The 27,890-nt window shown below is 38.4% G+C and overlaps 1 protein-coding gene across 2 annotated transcripts in view; it reads right to left on the bottom strand.

The window, feature by feature from the left end:
• Positions 1 to 720: 720 nt before the first annotated feature.
• The window catches only part of ctnnd2b (catenin (cadherin-associated protein), delta 2b), a 74,543-nt gene continuing 47,373 nt past the window's right edge, over positions 721 to 27,890 (bottom strand). The window contains exons 11-23 of one of the 2 annotated variants that reach the window (XM_084120919.1): positions 20,276 to 20,408; positions 18,881 to 19,094; positions 15,209 to 15,392; positions 13,544 to 13,661; positions 11,400 to 11,585; positions 9,458 to 9,652; positions 8,847 to 8,997; positions 7,776 to 7,989; positions 6,475 to 6,559; positions 6,032 to 6,158; positions 2,812 to 2,943; positions 2,414 to 2,490; positions 721 to 1,643 (exon numbers count right to left, since the gene is read on the bottom strand). In XM_084120919.1, the coding sequence (XP_083977045.1) occupies positions 1,398 to 1,643; positions 2,414 to 2,490; positions 2,812 to 2,943; positions 6,032 to 6,158; positions 6,475 to 6,559; positions 7,776 to 7,989; positions 8,847 to 8,997; positions 9,458 to 9,652; positions 11,400 to 11,585; positions 13,544 to 13,661; positions 15,209 to 15,392; positions 18,881 to 19,094; positions 20,276 to 20,408 (2,062 nt within the window). In that variant the 3' untranslated portion in view covers positions 721 to 1,397. The remainder of the gene's footprint in view (positions 1,644 to 2,413; positions 2,491 to 2,811; positions 2,944 to 6,031; positions 6,159 to 6,474; positions 6,560 to 7,775; positions 7,990 to 8,846; positions 8,998 to 9,457; positions 9,653 to 11,399; positions 11,586 to 13,543; positions 13,662 to 15,208; positions 15,393 to 18,880; positions 19,095 to 20,275; positions 20,409 to 27,890) is intronic. The other variant, XM_084120920.1, reaches the window with a different exon arrangement.

Here is a 27,890-nt window from a genome sequence, read left to right as displayed (position 1 = left end):
AGCAACATGACAACAGGAGGTCAACATCTGGTTAGAAATTAAAGTGAACAAAACCCTATGCTTTTTTTTTTAACTAGCATTTTTTCCTTGCAATGTTTCTGCGTTAGGTGACATCCACATCTGCACATAAAAAGTATATATATATTTTGTAATTATATAATATATATCCATATTCTATTGACAGATATGTCTACGATGAGCTTAAGAACCACTGATTTTTCCGGAAGAAAAAAAGCAGATTTTGCAAATGTCTATTTTACAACACAGCGTCAACTAATTGTACATCTTTGGAGGGGAAGTAGCTGTAAAAGACCGTGTCCCTCCGTTTTTCGTTACAGTGTGAATACTGTTGAAACACATTTAAAAAAAAAAAAAAAAAGCATTTACAAACAGGCGTCGATAGAACCAGTGACTTGTCGTTAAATGTAACTTAAACGGCAGATCTACAGCACCCCTTGGGTCAGGGATTACCACATTTGGCACATAACTTAGCACAGATCACTCGACGGCTTGAGGAATGACCAGTCTTCATGTCAGTACAGTTGGGGAAAAAAGAAAACAAACTGACAGATAGGCCTGAAAATGTTCTTGTTATTGGTGGAAACCCTGTCCAGGCAGTGATGCTCTGTCGTCAGTTATTATTTCTGTATTTCCTCATAGAAAAACGGGGAAAAAACACATTAGAGCAAACGACACCTCTGAATTATATGCTTTTCTTACCCATAGAACAGGACGCTGGAGTTCAGTTGAGTGTATTTTTCCTCTCTCTTTTAAAATACAGGAAAATAAAATGATATATTGAGCCACATGGGAGGACACAGTAGTCTTTGCGTAATATACACAATGCACCTTGTATCTACATCTGTAATATACAACAAGTACTTTACACCAGACTTAAGAAGTTAAAAAGGAGGTACAAAAACAAGCAAATAATAAAAAGAAACAAAATAAAATATACAAAGGCTAAGAGTGTAACAGAGCACTCCATAAAAGCATGGTTTAACATAAAGAAATGTCCAAAATAATTTGTGAAAACTACTTCCTTAGCTTGTGTCGAATGTCGATTTCTTGTGCTTCACGTAACTGTCCCATCTCTGCGCCACATACAGTATCTTCCACTTTCCTGTTTACATTTCGATTCCCTCCACTGCTTCGAAAAACACCAAAGTTCAAGTGGTCCATTCGGTAAAACGCATTCCTCGAGCTTCTCTAAAATCCTCTCTCGTCAAGCACTTTCCCAACCTCGCTCACTGGCCGAGTGGCAGCCCACTGTGGTGCGAGCAGTGAACCGAACTGAAGGTTTACGTGTGTGAGATGTCTACTAGTGTTCATGCACATGCTGGGCTGGTCTCAGTGTATGGTGTTCGTAGGCCAGCCTCCAGCCTGCCTCTGTGCCTCTACACCCACGAGTCTGGCGAGGCAGGGTAGTGGCTCGTCTCGTAGTTGAGTTCACTGTACGGGCGGGATGCCGAATAAAAGTCCACGTAGTTCCCCGTGGACTTCAGTCCCAGGTGCATGGTGCCGTCGGCCGCAGGTTGGGGGCGTTTATGCGCTTGGTCCTCGTAGTACGGCTCCTCGAAGTTGGCTCCTGGGGGAGTCTGGAAGGGAGGGTAGGCCTCTGGAGGGTTGCCTTGAGCGGAGACCTGACGGAAATAATGAGAGCGTGAGGGCTGTTTTGGGAAGTGACATAAATGTGTTATGCGCTAGTTCAGAAACTAAGAATATAATTTACAATTCAAATCAAGAACATTCCTTGCTGCTGTGTAATAAAGTTATATAAAAGGTGCTTCATGTAAACCAGTGTTTCCCAACATTCTTTTTTGTGTCTTCGGTACCCCCACAATGCAATCAAAAAGACTCAAGTACTTCATCCACACTGAAAAAATCAAATTAGCTGGCTATATATATAGATCTATTTTATTTTAATATTATTATATAGTTATTAAAACATATATATATATATATATATGTAACAGTTCCTGACTGAGTGAGTACATTGTTGTTGTTTCTACCCCCTTTTTTGACATGAAAATATCAGTAAAACATTACAATAAGGTTCTGTTTCTTTACATTAGTTAACTACATATTAGTTAACATGAAATAACAATACTACAAACAATAGCATTTATTAATCTTAGTTAATGTTAATTTCAATATTTACTAATACATTAAAATCAGAAGTTGTATCTGTTAATATTTTTTAATGGACCTGAGCTAACGAACAATGAACAGTTGTATTTTTACTAACTAATGTTAGCAAAGATGAATAAATATTGTAAGAATCGTATTGCTCATTGTTGGTTAATGTTAGCTGATACATTAACTAACGTTGAGTAATGAGACCTTATTGTATAGTATTACCAAAATATCAGTATGTATTATTACAATGCTGCGTGATCTGTGGTGACCTCACCTGGTTATGTTTGATGTCATCACCAGGAGACATGTAAGCACCTCTGAACAGTGTAGATGTTCCACTTGAGATTTGAGCTGCGGAGACAGTGAATTATAAAGATTCTCAGAGGACTTTTCTACCTGAAACAGGTGAGCAGATATATGAAATGCAGTTCATGACTTTTGTTGAGGTAAAGGACTTGCAAGGGTGAGATATCAGACATCTTTCTGTGAAATAAAAGTGTTACACTGTTACTAATACTGTACTAATTACAGCACTCGGGTGTAATTCATTGCCTTTGTTATTGGTATATTTGACGGTTTGCCTGAAAATCATTGTCGACTCTGTCGGTCATTTGATGGCGGTTATATGAAAGCTTTAAACTCTCGCTGGAGGACTCCAAACTGCGGCCTTACCTGCCATCGCATCTTTTCTGGAGGTGTGCTCGCCCTTGTTTCCATGGTAACCAGAATTGGTTCCAGTTGTCTCATAGTCTATCTTCCTCTCCTTCAAGCTCATCATTTCTCGAGGGGAGGTGGGGGCACTTGCTAAAAAACACGGCAAGTCAACCGATAATGAGTGAGGGGGGAAAACAACCTGTTTGTTCAGAAGAAAGTGTCTTGACGCATTTGAAAGTACAATAAGATCTCATTCCATCAAGGGATCTTTTATTTTACATAAAAAACTCATTTACTGTAATGAAGCAATTCTCTTGTTGCCTTTTGAGGCAAACAAGCGTCAGTGTTCTGCTCCTAATTGCTAAATGGAATTGGCCAGGTAATTGATTGGTTTTGTCTGGGCTTCTTACTTGTTCCTTCGGCAATCATTTATTTCACCTTTCTAGTCACTTTTGTGTTCAGAAAAGCTTTCTGTCAGGAGATGTGATTTATAGAATGTAAAACACTTCATAAAAACACTTTATAAAAGGGATTAACTTAAAATATTATATGAACACATTCAAAGTGAAAACACGAATCACAGTTTAATGACATTAAATTATGATGTTTTATATTATAAATATATACATTTGTTGCAGAGAAAATGTGACGACACAAAATACAACATAACTGCCGTAATTTCAGTAAAAATTGCTATAATTCACCCAATAAATACTGAGATGGTTTTTCAGTATTTATTCTTTTCTTTTTTTAATGTAACAATTAGTATTTTTGTGATGGTTTTTCATATAATTTTCAAGTCAGGAAAGGGTAAAACAATAACGTTTACTTTATACATAAAAGGCTTTTGAAAAGTATCAAAAATTAATAATAATAAAAAGTTTCCAGAGTTTTAATGTGACCTTCATACAGTATAACAAAAAGTCAAATTAAATCTTAATAAAACCCTTGGGATATACAAGTGCACACAGTTGAAGAAACCCCCCAATAATGTCCTGAGCTATTAAAAGAAAAGATTCTTTTACAACAAAATAATTTTATTATATCAGGAAAAAAAGTTACTTATGTGCCATTATCTATTTAATTATTTGGATGTTAATGAATCGGCTCTTGGGGACAGATTCAGTGCTCTTGCTCTTTTCAGCATGACTTTGTCAGTCGGGACACAGTCTATTCCTCTGGATGGCCATCTTACTTGCAAATGTACTTATTTAAATTTCCCTGACAATTATAACTTGAGATTGTGAGATTCTCATTTGGGATAGTTCCCCACCACACCCTCCCAAGCAGCAGGGAGAATAAATATGCCCCCTCTTTGTTTTTCCCATGATACGTGAGGACATTATAAGCACTTAATATTCAGGTTGCCCTGAATAAACATAATGAGCATGAACATGAATTGTAAATACAGATTTCTCACAGACTGGAAATGATGTAACACTATTAAACATAAAATGAGTGCAAAAGCAGAATCTACTAAATAATCTTTGATATTTGAAACAACTAGAGAACAGACAGTGCCTGCTAAACAAAGTGTGTTAATTAAGCAGAACAGACTCTTCTGTAGTGCTGTGTAATTAGGATACACATGGCGCCCTGACAGACAGTACTGCATTCTCCTTCCTGCCATCAGCTGGAAATAGAAGAATATCAGGATGTACCCTGATCATGACAGCTCTGTTCCCTCTATGATCACATAACGGCATGGCCACATTTTTTATTGTCCTTTTAATGTACTACTTTGGGATTAGTCATTATGATTGACTAGTTGACTAAGGCCTTGTCCACACTAATATGTTTTCGTTTGAAAACGCATCTTTGTCTCTCCATTTTGGCCTTCCGTCCACACTGAGACGGTGGTTTTGTCCTGCGGTGCTTCTTGAAAATGCTTTCCCAAGTGGATAATTTTGAAAACGCCGTTTTCGTATTGTAGTGTGGACTGTGAAAACGGAGGTATTTGAAAATGATGACGCGTGTTTAGTCATGTGACGCGTATTAAGCCCATAGTTATGCATGTTTGTGCCGCTGTTGCGCCTGTTATGTGCTATTCACTTTCACACTGTTGCTAAAGATATGTTACTTTGTACACTCTTCATATCGCAATCCAGCAAAGATGACAGAAAATTTACTCGCAGTTGCTGTCCTGTGGCAAGACATGAGAGCAGTTGCGTTTGTGAGAGCAGACCAAACATATAATGGTGACTGAGTGCTTCCTGGATGCATCAGTGAATGATGAGATATTTTGCTAAATAAAATAATTCTGCCAGAAGAATAGCATGCAAACTTGATGAAGTTCCTAAACGTAAGTTAGGGAGGAGTGAGCCCATCTAATCTTTCAATCAACAGCCTGAGTATATAAGCAGCCGCTTACCTCTCTCTAGTATCAGCTGTTCCAGTATCCCTCCACCTCCCCAAACTCCACCTTCATCTCAGGTTCCTTGCCCTTCAATTATTATATCCTACATTTAGCCACTGGGGGGGTATATCAGAGCTCGAGTTGAAGCTGCTTCATCGAGCCCCTCTTCAGTGGACAGCAAGCCAAATAAGTTTAACCTAATATCTTAAAGATTTTATGGGCAAACAAACTCGTTAAATGTCTGTTAGAGCTAAATATGTCTTTTCCGTCTGTATCCTCTCAGTGAGCTTTTATGAGGTATTACACATGTGCAGTAAGGTGAATTTAGCATTTTCTGATGTTTCAATGTGAATGAGAAACTTTTGGACACGCTTGAAACGCTAGTGTGAAGCGTTTTGAAACGAAAATGGCGTTTTCAAATTTATCCGGATTAATGTAGCTTAGCTTAATTCTCCAACAAATGACTAGTTGATTAGTGAGGTCAACTTGTTTTAGATGCTTTACTTAGTGTGCTCTCTGACAAATGTCATGCCTTTTTTGAGCACCTTGAGAATTGTGGTTATTAAATAGTTCTGTGTGTCTCGAGACCCTGGTGTTTTGTTCCATCCTGATACACACCGTCCACCTTACACCATCCTATTATACAAACTGATTGCATGTTGTATAATGTATAATAAGTTAACTAGATGTTCATGCAACATGAACAGGGTGTTGAAGCAACACACTGGCTATGCAACCAACTGATTTAGAAAAGAAGTAGTTTTGATCATCCCAAGTACTTTTTTTATTCCTCTAATCTACTCCCGACAAGGAGATAAAGACAAATGAAATATCAATGATATCACTTTTTGTCAAAATGGAGAAACGTGGAGCGTCTCTCACCTGATCGATTATTGGGCGAAGTCCGCACAGGAGAGATAGATGGGGTGCGAGAGGAGGAATAGGGTCGTTGTCTGTCTCTCTCAATTGTAGATGAAGAGCCAATGAAGTGATACTGAGAATAGCCATCCTGTCATAAAAATAAGAAGAACATGATCATTGATTCATCCTGAAGCAACACTCATCAAAACCTCCTTTTTTCAAGTATGTGACAGACACAGATGAAAAAAAAATATATATATATATATTTTCATGCAAAATTGAATTCCTTTAAAATAATTTAGATACACCAAGTGGTCAGAATGGGCCAGTTAGCGCCTACAGTTAGATGCTACAGCTACACCACTAGGCAGTAAAAAGCCTCTCTCTCCTCTGATGCCTATTCAAAAGTATATAGGTGCAAATGTAATAGATGTGAGAACAGTGAGTTCTTCAGAATTCATTACCTTCTTATAGAGGCTTCGCAAATCTCTGTACTGCCACATGCTGTTGAGGACTTGAGAAGCTGCTTTCACCACCTTCGGTGTGTGTCTGCAGGGAAACATAGAAGAGAAAATGGATACAATACATAGCCTTATCTGCAATAATATAAACAATACAATGTTTGGTTTCGAATCCATTTCTGGGTCTTCTAGTATAATGGATTGCTTCATTATTATGAGTATTATTATTTTGCATTTTGTGCAAACTAACTTAATAAAACCCTGTATTACAATAAATAAACTTTTTTCAAAAAAAAAAAAAAAAACATCTCAGCAATATAAACAAACAGTGTATTCATCTGCTGGCTAGACATAGATTATAAATATCTCAGTGAAAATGCGTTTGAGTTCAGATCAATTTGTGAAAAGATTTCTCTACTGATGATGTATTCAAAGGCACAAAAACTCAAAAAAAAAAAGAGAATGATAAACACAATAACATCTACAGTAAATGCCAAGGAGATTCATTTAAATTACATTATTGTTCAAAACTTTTGGGTCTGTAAAACTTTTGAAAGAAGTCTCTTAGTCTCCAAGGCTACATTTATTTGATTAAAAATACATGTCTGTTTTAATATATTTAAAAATATTCTTGTGATGGCAAAGCTGAATTTTCAGCACCATTTCTCCAGTCTTCAGTGCCACACAATCCTTCAGAAATCATTCGAATATGCTGATTTGGTGCTCAAAAAATATTTCTTATTATTAGTAATGTTGAAAACAGCTGTGCTACTTAATATTTACGTGAAAACCATGTTGCATTTTTTCAGAATTCAGAAAAAAAGAACAGCATTTATTTGAAATAGAAATCTTTTTGTAACATTAGAAATGTATTAACTGTCACTTTTGATCACTTTAAAACATCCTTGCTGAATAAAAGTATTAATTTATTTTTAAAAAAAATCTTTTCAATGGCATTGAATGTTAACCATAAGAACTAAAAGGAAACATTATCTTGCAATGCACTTTCAGAGTAAACTGATCCAGTACAATAGCTCACAAAAACCAATAGAGTTACTGGACTTCCATCTATCCTAATATCTCCTGAGAGGAGGCTTGGCTTCCTTTAAGGCAAGTGCTGTTTTTCACACTGTCACAAGTTTTCATTATTCATAATAAACAATCCAGTCCAGCATGTCCTCTTCCTTTATCAGCTAATTTTCTGTCCATTTAAATATGCCTACAGTAATTCTGTAGGATATAATAGGGTAAAATCTGGTTTGCCTATTGATCATGATAATTTTACAGAGCACCAAGATACTAACTTGTCTCCTTTGCTGCGGGCAATGCCGATGAGTTTCTCAATGCCGCCGGCGTCACGAAGGGCCTTGGTGTTCTCCATGTTCTTGGTGATGACTTCATGCAGAGCGCAGCAGATCGCTGTAATGGTGTCATCGGACATGCTCTTGCTGGTGCCGGTGCTGTTGTTATTGTTGCCGCCCGGTAGCCGATGGACCAGATCCCTCATGGCATACTTGCCTTTGGGTTGCGTGGATGAGATGAACAGAAAAGAAAAGTCAGAGAGGAGGTGTGACAACCAGAAGCCTTTTCAGAGATGCAGATTTTGAATTCAGATTCTACCGTGGGCACGCAAAGCTCTTTTTAAATGTGCTGAACCTCAAGGCTGTAACAACTGCAGCATTGGAAATGCCAAAGCGTCCGATATACCCAGCAGCTCGCTTACACTTAACGTGACCGCGAAATACCCATTCCCACTGGGAAGCTAATTCTCTCTGCAACAACCTGTGCTACAAAACTGCTTTCAACCGGTATGCATTGAAGTTACATGAAAGAAAGGTTCCCATGTGCACTTGCAGCTTTGCCCATTTCATTACTGATCTCCTTAAATAATGGAGGACATTTGAACAGTTCTATCCACAAAGAACCCGCAGTATTCCGCAAAGAACCCGCAGTATTCCGAGTCTCGACATTTGTACATTTTACGCCGTTCCTCTTGCCCTATATTCCATAAGAGATTCACACGCCTTCGAAATCACTTAGGGCCGAGACCAGACTGAAAGAGTGCGAGCGGTTGCCATGGAGACAAGGGGGCCCATCAGAATACACAAACTATTAAAAAGATCAATAGTCTGTTAGTGGCGTGAGCAGCCTTTCAAACAATGCCACCTCGTCTCACTGCAATACCTGACTAGAAACGCTACACTGATACACACATAACAAATACACACACTTACACACAAAAAGAAATAGATCTTGAAAGGCCTCTGCCTTAAAAGTAATTTAGGAGTACACATACCTCTGCGGCATTCGGCTCTGCTGAAGTCAAAGAGAAAATGTTAGCTTGAGGCAAATACACTTTCATGTCCCGAACCTACCTATGAGCTCCTTGTTCCTGACATCAAGGGCCATGTTTCGGAGAGCTGTGGCCACAGCACACACCACCCGGTCATTGTCTATTCTCAGCAACTCCACCAGAATGGGCAGCCCTTTCTCTTTCCGAACAGCAGCACGGATGTACACCGACCACTACAGGCACAGAAAACGGACAAAAAAGTGCCGCAAAATGATTATCAATACATCAACCGAAAAGATGCGTTCAAATGAGATTTGTGTCAACTTTGCATAATGTCACACCACTGTTTGTTTTCCCTTTTCTGTAACAAATGAGCAGAAAATGAGGAGATTTGAATGAGGAGAATCAGAAGATTTGAAGTGCAGAATTCGACAGAATATTTGAGTCACTGTCTACACTTTCAAGACTTTGAGAGAGAATTCAGCTCTTTTCTTACGTTGTATCCATTTGAAGATATCTTACACGGTTTGTGTACTCTCAAAAGAGACTTTGTTCTTGATAAAGTTCATCATGTTCTCTAACTCCATGACCTTGAGGTATGAATGTGTATTTGTGTCAGTCATTCATAATGGTGGTGTGTGTGCCAGAGACAGTCTGGTTGGTTCGTGGCTCTTCAGGTGCAGGGCTACTCACAGGTTTTAAGGTGGGGCCTACCTTCCAGCTACCCGCTGCCAGGTTCTGTAGAGCCCCAGCCGCTCCCTCCAGTGTGTCCGGGTTCGAGCACTCAGACAGCAGAGTGAGGTATGGTTTAACTATGGACGGGTGCCACAGCATCTGTAGTCCCTTTGGAGGATCACTGGAGTCTGGGAAAGGCCCAACACCATCCCACTGAAAGCAAAGACGCAAGTGTCATTACACGAGACAAAATATCTGTAAGTGGTACTACTGAGAAAGACATCATGTACAGAAACCTTCCACAAATAAGGTACAAAATAGAGCTTGAACCAAAAAAGAATGGTCAAAGAAAGTAGGTGCTCAACCTCCAGAAAATATTGATCATCAACTGTGATTTAGTTGTTTTATTTTCTATGTGGTTTTGCAACTCTGTTAGCAATATATGACATGTCTGAATGAAGTTCTTCAAAAAATCAGATTTTTGTGATTTTATAGCAATAAATATTAAATAAGCAATAAATAAAAATAAAACTTTATACCAGAAAGGGTAACAGGGTTTTTAATTGTCACATGGCAGGGACACATAAGTTTGGGACCATAGGTTGGGTAGTAATTACTGACAAACTTGTATTTCTCAAAAAAAAATGGTAAAAGAGTTGAGCACAAACAGTGGGACAAAGCTTAAAAATGGTTGTTGTTTTTTTTTTTTATCAAAACAAATAATACTTATTAAAAAAGTTTAAATATGATTATAATTTAAAATAACTGTCTTCTATTTCAGCATATTTTTGAAATGTCTTCAGTGTCATGAATCTTCAGAAATCATTATAATATGCTGATTTGCTGCTCATGAAACATTTCTTATTATTATCAATGTGTGTTGCTTAACATTTTTGTGGAAACTGTGATTATTATTTTTTCTAGATTCTGTGATGAATAGAAAGTCCAAAAAAATGGCATTTATTTGAAATAGTAAAGACATTACAACATATTTCTGTCACTTTTGACCAATTTAATGCATCCTTGCTGAATAAAAGTATTAATTACTTTAAAAATATCTTACTGACCCCAAGCTTTTAAACATTAGTGTGTTTTTACAACAATGAACTGGATATCAGTTCAGCAAAAATTATGACACTGTTGTATGATTTTACTTGCTAGATACAGTGCAGATGGGACAGGACAAAAATCATTATTTAAAGAGGATGGAGAGTGTTTCACAACAAAAAACATGGGATTTTGTGCCAAAGTGTAATAGGACCCCAAATTGTACCCTATTCATGGAAAGTGCCAGATGCGATTTTATTTTTGTCCACTTTTATTTGTAAAGACATCAGGCATCAGGCAATGATGGGGAGAAGAGAGGGAAACAGGACTGGGTAATGTTATGTGACTCAAGCTTAATGTATATTGCATGCTTTAGCACAACAGCTCAATGAGACATGTGCACTGATGAGATAAGATGATCATACCACTGTACGAAATGATTATACATAAACTATAGTATTTACAAGGCACTCCAAGATAATTAAAGTGGCCAAGGCAAAGGGAAATAACACTGTACTTTTGTTGTGTACTAGTGAAATTTGTGAAGATAACGCTCACTAAGGAGATTGTTTAAGATACAGAGCAATTGAATAGACAGGCAAACTGTCACACAGCCAGATGTGCATTTGCATCGTTGTTAAAGGAACAGATGACTCACAGACAATTTAGTTATTTAAAAGGCACAATGCAAAGTAATGCCACCTTTTACCTCGCTATTCATCCCATGCAAATGCTGAACAAACACTCCCGATGCCCCTATCTTCATCTGTTTTCAGAAACTAAATGAAATCAGCCTGGAAAATACGTAATTATGCACTGGAGGAGGACGAGTGTCGACGCAGGCGACCCGTACACGAATGCTGCTAAGTGATGCTAATTGCCAGCAGCTGCAGGGATAAAAACCCCGGCCCACCTGATCGTGGCTCTTCTTTTTCTTCTTCTTCTTGCCCCAGCAGCCGGAGCTCTCTGCATCCTTCCCGCTGGCATCGGTGCACAGAACCCCGTCCAGTTCCTCCGATCCCATCTGCTGCCCCTGAGACGTCTCTGCCGCCAACCTGTACGACAGGTTCCGCAGAATGCACACGCAGTTCTCGATGGTCTAGAAGGGGGCACGTTTGACGCGCAAAGAGTGGGGGGGGGGAGTTTACAGATTAAAACACCTCCAGAACACACCTTTAACACACCTCCAGAAGTTTGACTTTACTTGACACAGTAAATATCGAAATGTCTTTTTCTATTTGCAAGACAATCTGTCTTCTTTGTGAAGGCTGTGCATTTTTGTGCTCTGAACTCTTAATAGTCTCTTGTTAGATTAGTCTTTTGGACGGACTCCAGTGGAGAACTGGAGAACTAATCCTATTGTGATGAGCAGTGAGGCAGGAAAAACAAAGAGGACGACTTTGATCTTGTAAATGCTTTCAGAGGGATTAAAGTGTGACACTCTTTTTTTTTCCTCATTCAAACTTGTTCTCACAAAGTATTATGCTGGTAACAGAGACCCCTTGAAAATCAAACAAAACATGGACTCAAAATAGAGAGGTGTGTCACTGCATTACTTTATCTGCATAATTACCATAAACCTCTCTTAATAGCAACTGCAGCTTGTTTTGTACAAAATTGTTGGTGGTAAAAGCAATTAAAGGAGCTGAAACTAAACCTAAACTGTCTGTCTGATACAATATTGCCCCTGCTGAAAAAAAAAAAAAAAAAAAACTACTGGTTTGGACCCTGTTTAAAAGCATCCAAAATAGTTTTTAATTAGATTTAGGTGGGCTATGCTAGACTGTAAACTGCACAAGCTGGTTAAAACATATTTCTGCAGGCAAACCTGCTTGACCAGTGTAGTGATGTAGCTAAATCATCATGGAAGATTTAAGGATGGGTTTATCTGAAATATTATACCACAATAATATTAAACAGCATGTAAACAACTTGTTTAAATCTGCGTCCTGCAGTCTCGATGAACGGCTGTTTAGAAAACATCAGAAAAAATTAAATATACTTTGTGATCAGAATTCCTGCCCATCCAAAAGGAAAAAATTCAGCCTTTATCACAGACATAAACTGTAATATAAAGTTCTGCTCAGTTAACTAGAGGACGAGTTAACTTGCTATTAAGAGCCTTAAACAAAACTCAAAACTGAATTAATGGCTTAACTGAATATTGTTCAAAGATTGCCATTAACTTGTCAAACTTTGGAAAATCCAATTATTTATTGAGTATTTCATACTCAAAAGTAATCATTGTTTTACTCCGATGCCTTGTGAATCTGTATTTACAGGCAGACTGATAAAAAAAACGTATGTGCACTCACTTCTAAAAGCTACGGATAGTCAGCCAATCAGAAATGTGTCATATTAACATTTCTGATTACCTATTCAATCTGACTTCTGACCTGTAATGCTGCTTGAATCATAAACATATACTGTTTGTTCGTTGGCCAGAGGAGAACTGACACTATTTTCTTCTAGATCTGCTGTACAGCCAAGACAAACTTGTTGAATTATTTTCCTGTTATCACTGTAAAGCTGCTTTGAAACAAAATGTATTAAAGCGCTGTATAAATAAAGGTGAACAAAAAACTATGCTTCGAACTACAGGTTGAGAGCTCTAGATCCAACCACAAAACTTGCATTGCTGAATGTTTGTTGGAACTATGGTCTTGGGAAACACATAATCGCTTAACTATGTTGGTCACTTGCAGCCATAGTTGGCTTTTGGGAATTGCATCCCAGATTAGGGAAAGTGATTTCTAGTTTTGTGAGCGAAATTCATCAGATGGTGAGTGAACGGACCGTGGGTGTGCCGTCCGAGACTAAGCTGGTCTAGACGGGCCTTTTTTCAGCAGAACTGGCTTTTTTCACTGAGGAATTTGTGCATATTCTGCATTGTGTTTTCAATCTCATCTAACATTTAACAGTGAAGAAGTACTCTAGTGCTGTGTTGAAAATGGTTGGGGAGCGAAAAACACTCAACTAAACCTGATAGAACTCTCTGTGGTGCTCCGTTGAATGCATAAAACTTCGGTAGAAAGGCAGGGGAGGAAAAGGTCAAACCTTGCTGTCGATCTCACTGGTGCCCAGGGCTGTCTGGATGACATAAAGCAGCGCATCAGTCAGACCCTCACACTCTCTCATCCTGCGGCGGGCTTCTTCTCCGGCTGAGCTCACATTCCTGTAGAGAACACAAGAACGCACACATGCATACAATGTCACGCATTTTGTATTATCGACACCATTGATTATGTTTTTGCAGTTCTGAGCTTCAAGTCAATACTAAACCAAGCAAAGTGGTCTTCAACATCAATAAGCTTTTCATGGAAATGAGTAAAAACTCACTTTTCCCCCTCAAGTTCTTTTCACACAGAACAATATTTGGATAGCACTGTTTCAATGCTTTCTGAGAAGTCAACTCTGTGATACGAGAAAGTAATTTAACAAAGAAAAATTTCACATCAGCTTTATGAATCACCAGCAACATGCCTCAAAGCAACAAGCCTAGAATCCCAAGAGCTGGAGCCTCGGGAGACCTGAATCAGGAAGTCTGATCTGAGAAGGTGCTTGTGAGAAATCAAAGACCACATCCTGTCCTCTCTCTCTCTCTCTCTCCAAGAAGCTTCTAAGAGATCTGTGTGTCTCAGGCAGCTGCAGGTGGTGTGGCAACTGTGTCCAACCATTAAATATTCAATCAGACTTCTAGTTCCTCAGCCATCCATGAAGAGGATTAATTATCACGCTGGGCGTAGGGAGCTTAGTCCAGCCATCCAAGAGTGACTCAGCACTTTCTACAATCCCGCTGCTTCAGACCTGAACGCTGATGCGTAAAGGGAGAGAGCACAGTATATGCATATAGTGTGTGCTATAAATGTAAAGTGTTGTTAATGTCAAGCTGAGTTTTAAAGTAAAAAAGTTTCTGCACTCCGAAAGTATCTGCAGATTTTTTGATGTTTCCAGCGAGCTCTAGCTTAAGTGATATCAAAATGCACATTTCCGTTTAGTAAGCAAAATATAGAAAGCAACTGGAAAATATGATATTAAGATAATCAACACAATATCAACAGCATTACGATGGAAAAGCTTAAACGTGCAAATAATGTGACCATCACATAGATAAAAATGACAAAGCCACAACATACAGCAGTCAAACATATTGACAGAATAGACAGGCAAAAGAGAATTGGACATGGGCAAGGTTTTGGCATGCCACCAGGTCCACAGTCACAGTGGACAGAATCCTATTGTTGAATCAGATCAATCCTGGCCAGAATATAATCCTAGTAAAGTGGCAGAACGAGCTCCATCACAAAATGGTTTTATGCACAGAGTGTGAGACCAGCCAAATTCATCAAAAGCAACTGAATCTATTTATTCAAATCAATTAACTTAAGTTATCAGTTGAAGGGCTCCAAGAAAAGCCTCAAAGCTAATTCACAAATGTGTTTGGTTGACACACAGAAGCACAGAGCCATTATCCAGCTATGTACTTTTGCTCACTGAGACCCCAATATACTGTGACATTTCTGAAGGCACACAAATTCATCATATCATTTTGAAAGATGGAAATTTACATAATATTTGCATAATTCTTACTTGAATAATCACCTAATAAAACAATGAATTGCTTCTAAGTGAAGATTAAGCCTCTTAAACTGTGCCTGTATATAAATGAAAAAAATATATTTTGAATAAATACTTTAGATTGACATTAATTAGGAGCTGTACCTGAGGCACCCAGTAGCATTGCGGAGCACCTGTGAGGAATGCAGGTGCAGCTTGCGGTCGTCCTGGTGGGGTGATGTGTCCCAGCCCGAGTGAGGAATAATGACCGTGTTGGTCAGCACTGCCAGAGCATCCTGAATTATGGGCATCTTCAGAGCATCGCAAGAGGACAAGTTCCACAGCACACCTGTTTACAAGAACAACATCTATGAACCAAAAAGCGTTTCATCCAGTGGTGAAGAATACACCCATTATATTGATACAGAGATTACAATTTCCCTTCTTCACCTTGAGTTTTTGTTGTGAAAAAAAAAAAAAAAAAAAATATATATATATATATATATATATAATTAAAATGACTGATTGCAGGAGGCTAAGAACATGCATTTGAATATTGCATGAGGTCTTGGTTAAGAGCCCTCAAGTGAAATAATTTCTGAAGTTTCACTAGTGTCCTCATCAGCTCTTGTTAGTATGAACGTTAGATTGTGTGGTCCAAGCCACATCACAATCAAGACTGAACTGTGAACTGCTAGAATGTAGAATATGGCTAAACTGTGTCTAATTTTGCATACTATTTGTCCTTTCACAAGACCCCTACTGCTCTGATTCAGTGTACAAGGGAGCGCTTTTGCACGTTCTTCCTCCCTGCTGCTAGGGTATAAAACTCTGTCCCCGCTAATTGTATCTTATGTTATTTGTTAAATATCACAGACTTCCAGTCTTCCAGTTACAATAATAAGAAATGTTTCTTGAGCACCAAATCAGCATATTAGAATGATTTCTGCAGGATCATGTGACATTGAAGAAAAAGAAAAAATCAGTTTTGCCATCACAGGAATAAATAACAGTTTAAATAGAAATAGATATTTTGAATTGTAACAATATTTCAAAATATTTCAAACTATAATTTTTGATCAAATAAAAGCAGCTTTGGTGAGCATAAAATACTTCTTTCATTTTTTTTTTTGAAATATCTTATCGACCCAAAACATTTGAACGGTAGTGTATGTTTGTTCCAAAATGTTCACTACTATTTTGTAACACAAAGACCTTATTATAAACACCAAGGAATAGCAGGTAGATATTGACATGCGGCTACACCATAGATGTGTCCTCATTCACATTCTATCACATACTAGTATCCACCCAAATTGTACACAAAAAATAGTATGCCAAATGGCAGTGTGCATCAATACTTTAAGTAACAATGCATTTGAATAAATTATTATAGATTAAATATTATATAAATAAACTATAATTAAATACATTTCATTAAATATAATCACTATATTATTTAATCACTATTTAATTAAATAAACACTATTATTTTAATTCATTTAGGTAGATGCTAACACTCAGAAGCAAGCTTAAACAGAATGCAATGGGGGACTGTGGTATTAAAAAGTAATTTTATGACATGCTAGTACATCCGAAGAGTCCAAATACATCTAATGATGTTGCTACATATTCAAAAGCATGTACTTTGGCATCACGAGTGAAGTACATACTTTTATTACATTGTAGAAGTATGCAGACTGGAATACTGCCTATGGATGTTTTCCTGCCATTTGTTTGGTACCCTCCATTGATGCGAATTTGCCGTGTGGCATCCCCCAAAATGACTGAATGTTTATGTGGGACTATAATAGCTTAGAATTACTAGAGTTAGTAGTGGCAAGAAACATCTTCCTTACTAGTGTTTCTCGATCCAACTCCTGGGGGCTCCTTTTTGGGTGTCTCACTGCTGTTTAGGTCATTAAATCCAAGGGCTCAAAGTAACTTACTAACTACATTGTAACTAAACCATCTGGTTCTAAAAAGCATCTTTCACGATTGACAGCCCCTTCAAAATTGGCCATGCATTCTCACAAAATAAACTTTTTGCAAGCAACACATATATCAATATTATTTCTCATGACATTTCATTTGAAAAGCATGCTACAGTATACAAGGGAGCACTTTTGGAGGCCCTTCATCTGTATTGCTAGCATGGTGTACAGCTCTGCCCCAGCCAATTTAAACTTATCTTATCCTATCCAATCTTGTTTGTTAAACATCAAAGACCTATTTTTTTTTTATGCAGCCTTTTTTTATGCCGAACCAAGAGTTCTGAGCTCAAACAGGCCCCAGCAGTCGTGACAGGCCCTTGTCTGGCTTCAGCAATCAGCAGGCGACCGGGGTCTGCGTAGATGTAGCTTGAGGGAGTTGTTACGGAGTGACGAGAGGACTCTTTGTCTTCTGTTTAGAACCGCTCTCTAACTTAAACATTAATTGTCTTTGAAAAAGCACAAATGGCTTCTCCCCTCTTTCCAAATGTTTCATCTAAAGTGATTACATACACAGAGACATAGAGCTGTAATAAGCAAGTGCCACTCAGCTTCGTTCTTCCTATATTCAATTTGAAACATTTTAGATGTTTCTCCGAGCTCTGGATTCAGGGGGATGGAGATTTTTCAATTGATGGACATTTAGATTGCCCACCAGGCTGAAACACAAGGGAGCCGCAACGTCTTATTGAAGCGTCTCCCAACAATTCAGCATCTGACATTTATTAAATGCCTCAAAAAGCAAATTGCCGCCCAATTTTTCCGACATCTCTCAGGAACTGTCTCTGTACCATGAATATTTCTATAGGGGATTTAGAAGAGCCTTTGTCTTTTGTCAACGCGTCAAGACTCATTATTCACAATTCCCTAAAGAGGCTATGCCAAGCACTGGTATTATCCTTAATTATTATAGCCCTAACCAATTAGGAGATCATTAACAAATCATTTAATGGGTAGAGGGGTCCACAGTAACAAGTGGATGATTCTAGGAGAGCTGATTAACAAATTGGGCCCAATTATAAGGAAGCCAGAGATAGTGACAGAAAGGTCATATGCAATGTATTTGTATGCTGAACATGCAAAAAAAGGTGGTGAGGGAGGAAATAAAGATAAAGCGCATTCAAAGATAGGGCCAGACACCACGTCCTAATCAGGTGCCATACAAAAAAGACAGGATGTTTTGTTCACGCCCACTGTGAAATCTCATTGGTCCAATATCTCTTTTCATATAACTGCAAAATATACTTGAAATGAAGTGCCCTTCAGGTGGAGCTGGAAATATTGCAATTACAATTTCTGAGCATATGAATGATCAAACGGAGTCGTATTTAAAGGTGGGAAACTTGCAATTCTAGATGATACCCAAGTTGTCAAGTTGTGATGTTGGAAGAGGTGTGTCAATCTGAAGTATAGTGGAAACTCTCATCTATATAATATAATATAATATAATATAATATAATATAATATAATATAATATAATATAATATAATATAATATAATATAATATAATACTATATAATACTATATAATATAATATAATATAATATAATATAATATAATATAATGTGCAGTGCTGGGGGTGCTCCAGGACAGGTTTGAAAACCACAGGTTTAGGTGACTTCCGTGTTATGTTTCCAATTTGAATGTGTGGCATGTTGGTAATGGAGAATGCCCGACTCAAAGGTACAAGTTTCCCAGGTGCACTTAAAGGCAGCATAAGTCCTGCAGCATTTCCTCTTTCAGTGCGGACAAACAAATTACAAATTACTTCTCGCCAGTATCCCGTCACATCAGAGAACAAAGGAGAAGGAATGAGAAATAAATGTGCTTAATATGTCCTGAGCACCTGTGAGTAGCTCTCTGATCTCCACATCTGTCGTCTTGCGCAGGAGTCGCACGAGTGCAGGGATCCCACCGCAGTTCTTCAGGGCGATCTTGTTGTCGTCATTGGCCTTGCCATAAACCAGGTTCCTAAGTGCGCCGCAGGCACTCCTGTGCACGTCAGTCATACGGTGATCCAGCAAGTCCACCAGCAGCTGAATCCCACCCTGCCTTCGTATCTGATACACAGAGCCACACAAATATTAAACACATTGTAGACATTTTTATAAAAGTCTGCTTATCTAGTATATCTAGCCACCAGTCTGCTTATCTATCTTAATCAACAAGACTTCTTTTGTCAACCATCTACATATACATATACATATACAGCATTCTTTAAAAGTTTGGTGTCAGTAAGATTAAAAAATAAATAATAATAATACTTTTATGCAGCAATGGTGCATTAAATTAATCAAAAGTGACAGTAAAAACACATCAAAATAAATGACAATTTTCACAATTTTTTAAAATGTTTTAAAGTTTTGAACATTTATTAAATTAATATAATTTATTAACATAATAGGTTTTGGAGGAAGGCAGCATGTCACACAACCTGTCTATGTTGGCATCTGCCTAGTTTGGCTAGTTTCCACCAAGTGATGGATAAAGCGTTTTCTCCTTATTAAAAGTATCCTAATTATGGGTTATAGTTGGCTGTATATAATTTTTTGGTAACACTTTATAATATGTATACGGTAGTAAAGTACTTACAAATCATTTGCAAACAATTATAGTAAATTCATAGTTAATATATTGTCGTCTTTACATTGACAATATATTAATAGGCTATATACAAATACTGAGTCCATTATTCATTGTCACTGTAATTAACCAAATTATTATTGTGCGTGCTTAATGTATTTGTAAACAATTTAAGGAACACTGAATATGAATGCAATTAATTTCTAATAAAGGTTGGTTTAAAGCACTTAATTAATGACATTTTCCCAACCTGTGAGAATTATTTACTCCTAATAACCAATTAACAGTTCCTTTACTACAAGCTAATTAAACAATAATAATTGTGTTAACGTGATAATGAATTAAGAACTCACTATTTGTTTATAGCCTACTAATATATTAACAATGTAGAGACTATAATTTATTAACTATGAATTAACTATAAACTAATAGTTTGTTAATGATTTGTAATTACTTTATTAATGTATACTTATTATAAAGTGTTTTTGGGTCACCAGTTGAAAACCACTGAGCTAGAATGACACTAACCAACATAAAACAACAGCCTGAACCACCATGGAAATTCAAATGAAGCTGAAATCCCCACTGCAAGGATTTATTAGTCCATAGCCTATGTAAAACATGCAGAATGTGTTTGATGTTGGTATGCAGGAGTTACCTCTGATTTGATCTTGTTGTCTCCAAAGCACAAGTGCTGGAGGTAGGCGGCAGCGTTGGACTGTACCGATGGAAACTGGTGCTGCAGCATTTGGATAACCTCCGGCAGTTCGGGATCCCTCCAGCCAAATTCCCTGAAGAGGCAAATATACACACAAAAGTGAACATCGAGAAGCTTTCACATAAAGAAACAATATAACATAAAAAAAAAACGTGTTTGTGAAGGTGTCTATCATAAAATATAGCAGCATGTTTCTCTTCTATGGTGTGTAAACATCTTTTTCTTTTTTTTTTCTCCTCTCTGGAGTCTCTGAATGTTTCTCTTCACAATAAATCAAACCGAATTCAACATACTCTAACTTTCTGCCAACATCTGTGATCTCCCTCTGTTACTTTTCTCCTTTGAAAATAGTTGAGTAATACTAATTAACATAGAAACGAATGCCACTAAACAACGGAAACAAATTAACCTCAAAATATGATGTATGACAGTGCTTGTAAGGAGAAAAAAAATAATGCATGAGAAACAAAGGTTTTACAGCTACCACACGTCAGCAATCATTTTTTAAATTCTGATTTTCATGCTTTCTGCAGAGGAACGTCAGATCACGAGTAATCTATACAGACAATAGCATTCTCCCAGAAATGTTGGCTTTATCATGGGTATCAGTGACAGCTGTGCTATTGCCTGGAGCAGTCCTAAGGTGCCTGGAACCCCATAGGAGAATATCTGCATTTCCTAAACCCCCGAGTCTGTCGACTCTGAATATCATTCAACACCATGATTTAGGTAAGCAGCAAAAACAAATTCAACATACCATCCTGATGTCTGCTGTGAAAAAACCATGAATACCGCATGTAGGCAAGAGAGGAGAACATTGTGTTTGACATTCAAGTCTTTTTCTCCCTCTCTTTCTCAGACCAGCAAACTCTGTCTCTATGCTACTACCATTTCAGAGGCTGTCAAACAAGAGGAATCGATTCAAATGATACGATCCTGTATGAAAGAGATGGGGTGGTAATGATAGAAAGAGAACAAAAGGAAGGATGGAAGAGAAGAGAGGAAAAAACAAGACATTGGTGGAGGCAGAGAGAAAATGCAATGCTGCCAAAAAGCAACATGATGGACAAACATTTCTGGGTAAGAGGCACCATGGGAAACATTTATTGTAGCATGTCCCATTTCTCTCTAGCACAACCAGTAAACCTGAGAGTGCAATTGCGGTCATGAAAAGAAGAATGGGATCCATTGGAAAAAGGTCAAAAAGGAGATAAACCTGAGAGATTGGCACTTTGTTTTCTCTCACTGTATCTTTGTTGCTTTTTATCATTGTTCAACCTTGAAATGAAGGCATGTTTAAATCACATCTCACTAAGCTCCTATGTTGAGGGCTTTATTCACAAAAATAGGGAACCAAGTACATTACAGAGGGTCGGAATTGGCCAACAGCCCACAAACTCTCCAATGCATTAGATGCAATGACAGCAAGCTGTCATTAATCACAGGAGCGGGCTAATTGATAATGTTTGCGTAAATCAGTAATTAGAGCGTAACACAAAAATGGCTGTAAAATGGATGAAGTTTATATGGTAATCAATGTGGCGCTGTCACGCAAGTCAACTCTGGGTTAATTAGCGTAAGTAAATTTTTTGACAGAGGCTCTAAAAAGACTGTTAATTAACTAGTGCACTAAAGTGAAATTATTCACTCAATGTTTACCCCATGTATTTACAGACAGCAATAAAGCAAAAGGCATGGCCCCAATGCGTTGCCAGCTTCTGAGTTCTTCAAGAAGTGACATTTGTGTTTAGCAAAACAAAAAGCTAAAGCTAGATGCTTTGACAGTAAGCAGCTAAAGATAATATTGATAACACAACCAATAACATAATCCAACCATAAAAACCAAGCACCTTGTGAATGTGGTAGCAGTTCAATAAACAATAAGTTACTGCTGTGTAACTTGCATATAAGAGACTGTCAATATTTTTGCTCTGCATATTTTTGCTTCATCATTTAAAATGGTTCCAAGTGAAGCCACTGCAGAATTATATGTTGCATCTCTGATGAACACATATTAACTCAATGTTTTGAAAGAATTGGAACAAAACAAAAATTGATTCAAAAGCATAATTTGCCATTTTTAACGTGAGTGGGAAAGGCCATTTTTAGCTTTAAAGTCAGCTGCGGCCAGTTATTTTAGCGGTTCCAAAATAGCCTGTTATGCTGCTTGCTGTTGCACACAGGTTTTTGTTATCATATTATTTTAATTATTATTGTAATCATTAACACACTAGTTTGTACCGCAAATAGTTTACTGTTTACTGCACTTCTAGTTATTCTTCTAATTGTTTACCTATAGTGGCTAATGAATTGTAAATTCACAGAAAATAGCTTACTTGCGCATTGAAAAATAAGCTGGATACACAGTCTTGTACCTGTCTTTTTCCCGATTTCCAACTGCGAGCGAGTTGGTTGTGTCATTGAAGACTTTTTATTAACGTAGAAAAGGAATGGGGAAATATCTTTGGTACCAAGGCCGTTGAAGAAGTGGGCAGTCACAGTTTTGCTCTACACCCATAGATAATGCAGCATCACAGCATGAAGGAATGCATAAGTGATGAGGACTAAACGTGTAGTAATGATTTAAATGTGCATAGCAGGGCACTCAGATTTATTAGATATTTGCTGCTCTAGAAACAGACTACATCATTTATGATTAAAGTCAGAATAGTAATGGCACCCTGCTCGTCCTCGTTCGCATCATTAAACCTGAATCATTCCCCAGCAGGCCAGTCCTACAGGGACACGCACATATGCAGAGTGCAAGCTGCTGCACCCTGGTGACACTCCCTCCTCTCTGTCAGGTCTGTCACTGGCAGCCAAATCCTTAACCTCCCCATTATGACAATTAATGCCTGGGTGAAGCCACTCCCCCCACCACAGCTCCAGTCATTGTGACAGGCTGCTGAAGCAGGGATGAACCTACCATTAATCACCAAAAATGAATAATCAAACGTCTGCTCAGAGCCCAGGCCTGCAAAAAAGCGTCATCCCTTGCCAAAGCCGGAGAAGGATTTGGCTGGGAAGTGACTCATTCACGCTACAGAGAACAGAGAGCTCTTTCGTTATGTGCGCTCTCAGACTTGTGATTTCACCCCTCAAGGTCTGATATGGAGAGATGCTGTGGGTGGGTGGCTGGTCTACTAATAAACCGTTTGTCCCTTAAACTTCACCTGCAGGATCAACCCCCTACAATTAAACTAAGCATTGACCTTAATTTTAACAGTCAGAAACGAAAGAGGCTCTGTTCCAAATACCTAGTATTCTGCCTACGTAGACAGTATTTTAAGGTATGCACACAGACTTTAACAAAAAGCAGGAGCATTAACATGTGTCCTTCTATATAGGATGGGAAATTCATTGCTCAGTGAAAAAAATGAATCCAAAATGGTGGACGAGAAATTCATTTAATACTGAAAAGTATAGATAAAAATGAAAAATTTATTTATTTTACCAAATATTTGTGCATGTGATGTATTTTTAGGCTTATTAGAGTATTATCCTAGCCTAGAAATCTAGACGCATCCTAGCGGCAGCAAATTTTATTTTGCAAAAGTTTGCCAGTGTCGTCTAGCAACTCTCCGTTGGCTTGCGAGCTGGAAAAACCAAACTCTAGACAGGCCAATCACATCGTGTATAGAGTCGGTGGGCGGGCTTAACATCATGACGGCAGAGTTGCGACAGTTCCGCGTGAATTCCCTGCTACTTGAAAACAAAGAAGAATTTCGAATCGGCTTTGGCCGCGACTCTGGAGGACTTGGAGTTAAGCTTTTCTTTGAGAAAAGAACAAAGAACAGCACTGAAGTCATTCTTAAAAAAGGAAGATGTGTTTTGCCGACCGGATACGGCAAAAGTTTAATCTATCAACTAGCTTCGCTGGTGGGAAAATGCTCTGGTTGGTTGTAGCACTATCCTATTACATGGAGAGGGGATTTGAAAGACAACAGTTTATCCCGCCCTCAGATTGAGCCCTGCCAATGGTGTGTTCCCAGAACCAACATCTTGATGTGGGTCTGGCTTGTCAGGCTAGTATTATGGAGTTAGCTTAACAAAATGCAAATATAGAGTGTTGCAGATATGAGAAACCCAGAAACAAGTAAACATTTTTCCCAAAAGGTTTTTTGAATGGATTTTTGGTAGGGATGCACCGATATTCAGTATCGGTATCGGCTCCGATACTGCCATTCTTTGCCGGATCGGGTATCGGTCAGAAGAGGCCTACTATTTTTTGTTATTATTAAGCCCCACAAAAGGCACACAAACATTATAAAGCATCATAAAGTTTTTGTGCACTATATCATAAGTGTTCTGAAGCCATTCTATAGTATAACGTGAGGTAGAAATGAATATTTAAGTCGTTACATTCAAGTTCACGTAAACTCTTCCCTCCGCTGCGGCTGTCAGTCATTCTCCATTCAGCATCAAACAGCGCGTTGCGCTCGGTCACGACAGTCAACACGATGAAACTCTCTCCAAGATGATTCAATGTTACTATTATTATACTTGATGTGTAGATAAAGGTCTATGGTTTCGCATAAAATGACTGTATTGCTGTACCTGAATCATGTTACTTTCTACCGGGTGTCTGTTCACAACACTGGAGTAGAGAGCACTATAATTGTTCTTCACACGCACAGTAACTGAAATTTAATGCGGGATGCACATTAGTGCTTTGTGCCGCACTGTATTGGAGCCTTTCATATCATAATCAGTTCAAGGCATTGACGCTTGCTTACAGATCTATCACAGGCTCAGCTCCCTCCTACTTTCACTCGCTCCTACGAGTCTACATCCCTACCAGAACCCTACGATCAGCCAATGAGCAACGTCTCGTGGTTCCATCACAGAGAGCCAAAAAATCACTCTCCAGAACATTCTCATTCACGGTTCCATGTTGGTGGAATGATCTCCCCACCCTCATCCGGAATGTAGAATCCCTGACAACATTCAAAAGACAAATTAAAACTCATCTCTTCTGTGAGCGCTTTAAAAAAAAAAATCCTTTCCTTTTCCCTTAATCCTTCCTTGTCTGGCTTATGCTACTCTGAACAATGCCTGCACTTTGTATTTTGAGCACTTCTTGCATTGTTTTTGCCTCTTCATGATGACTCGCTTAATTTAGTCCTAATTTGTAAGTCGCTTTGGATAAAAGTGTCTGCTAAATGACTAAATGTAAATGTAAATAATACTTTTGCGCAATGAAAGATTATTAATAGCCTTTCTTGTTCTGTCCTATCTGTCTTATTCTCTCCAGTCATCATCCTACCACTTGCCCTCTAGACCCCATCCCCTCACACCTTCTACAAGCCATCTCTCCCACACTTCTACCAGCACTCACACACATCATCAACTCATCCCTTCATACTGGCATTTTCCCTACTGCATTCAAGCAGGCTCGGGTAACTCCACTGCTTAAAAAAACAACATTAAACACATCACTTCTAGAGAATTACCGACCTATCTCTCTCCTACCATTCATTGCGAAATCACTTTAACAAGCTGTTTTCAAACAAGTAACATCCTTCTTGTCTCTGAACAACCAGCTGGATGTCAACCAATCCGGCTTCAAGAAAGGGCATTCAACTGAGACTGCATTACTGTCGGTCACAGAAGCCCTACGGATCGCAAAAGCTGCTTCCAAATCTTCAGTTCTCATTCTCCTGGATCTGTCTGCTGCCTTCGACACTGTGAATCATCAGATCCTTATGTTCACCCTCTCATCACTGGGCATCACAGGAACTTCCCTCCACTGGTTTGAATCCTATCTCACAGGTAGGTCCTTCAGGGTCGCATGGAGAGGCGAGGTATCCAGAGCACATCAACTGACCACAGGGGTTCCTCAGGGTTCAGTTCTTGGACCCCTCCTCTTCTCCATCTACACCACATCACTGGGACACATCACACAGGCACATGGTTTCTCTTACCATTGCTATGCTGATGACACACAGCTCTTCCTCTCATTTCAACCAGATGATCCCACAATAGCTCCACGGATCTCAAATTGTCTGGCGGACATCTCGGCATGGATGAAGGAACATCACCTGCAGCTCAACCTGGCAAAGACTGAGCTTCTCGTCCTCCCTGCCAATCCGTCTCTACAGCACGACTTCACTATCCAGCTAAATTCAGGATCAATCACCCCATCAAGGTCGGTCAGAAATCTTGGAGTAATATTGGATGACCAGCTGACCTTCACAGACCACATTTCAAAGACAGCTCGATCATGCAGGTTTGCACTGCACAACATCAGGAAGATCAGGCCTTTCTTAACTGAGCATGCAACACAACTTCTCGTCCAGGCCCTGGTCATTTCTAGGCTTGACTACTGCAATGCTCTTCTGGCTGGACTTCCATCATGTGCAACTAAACCTCTACAAATGATTCAGAATGCTGCAGCTCGTCTTGTCTTCAACGAGCCCAAGAGGGCCCACGTCACTCCTCTGTTCATCTCTCTGCACTGGCTACCTCTCGCTGCTCGCATCAAGTTCAAGGTATTGACGCTTGCTTACAGATCTATCACAGGCTCAGCTCCCTCCTACTTTCACTCGCTCCTACGAGTCTACATCCCTACCAGAAGCCTACGATCAGTCAACGAGTGACGTCTCATGGTTCCATCACAGAGAGCCACAAAATCACTTTCCAGAACATTCTCATTCACGGTTCCATGTTGGTGGAATGATCTCCCCACCCTCATCCGGAATGCAGAATCCCTGACAACATTCAAAAGACAGCTGAAAACCCATCTCTTCTGTGAGCACTTAACCTCATAAAAAATATATATATATATTTGGCCTTTTCCTTTAATCCTCCCTTATCAGACTTATGCTACTCTGAACAATGCCTGAACTTCGTATTTTGAGCACTTCTTGCGTTGTTTTTGCCTCTTCACGATGACTCGCTTAATTTAGTCCTAATTTGTAAGTCGCTTTTTATCTATCATTTGTTGCTGCCTCATTAATCAGCTGTGCTATACATTTAAAAAATGTCTTTTTATAGTATATATAGCCTAAATGTTTTTTTTATCTTTTTGATTTTTTTTATCTTGTTTTTCATGAATGTATTTTACAACAATACAAAGAGTGTATAACGTTTTACCAGATTTAGTGCTACACTTATTGTCTCTTATTTGTTACCCACTAAATAATGTTTTTTTTTTAACTAAATGTTCAGATTTTATAAAATTATTGTGCACTCGTGATTTTTCTAGAGTAAATTTTACTGCTGAATTATCCACTTATCTTTATAATAGCATTTTTGTCATAGATTATGATCAAATATTTTTTGGATTTGTTGTTTTTCTTTATAATGAAGTTGTCTGTATTAAGTAGATTGTATTTAACACACAAAATGGTGATTATCAGTTCAACACACAGAGTTATAGAAATTCTACTTAATTAAAAAAATAACTGTGCTGGTATCGGATCGCTATTGGTATCGGTCGATACTCAGTTTTTTTGGTATTGGATCGGATCAATTCTGAAAAAATGGTATTGGTGCATCCTTAATTTTTGGTTAAATGCCTGAATTAAGGTCTGTGGTGAACACAATCTCAAGA

Source organism: Abramis brama (genome assembly GCF_963993115.1).
Source record: "Abramis brama genome assembly, chromosome: 7".
In the NCBI taxonomy this organism is placed as follows: Eukaryota; Metazoa; Chordata; class Actinopteri; order Cypriniformes; family Leuciscidae; genus Abramis; species Abramis brama.
Note: the sequence above shows the minus strand (reverse complement) of the source record. Positions and strands in the feature narration are given on the sequence as shown.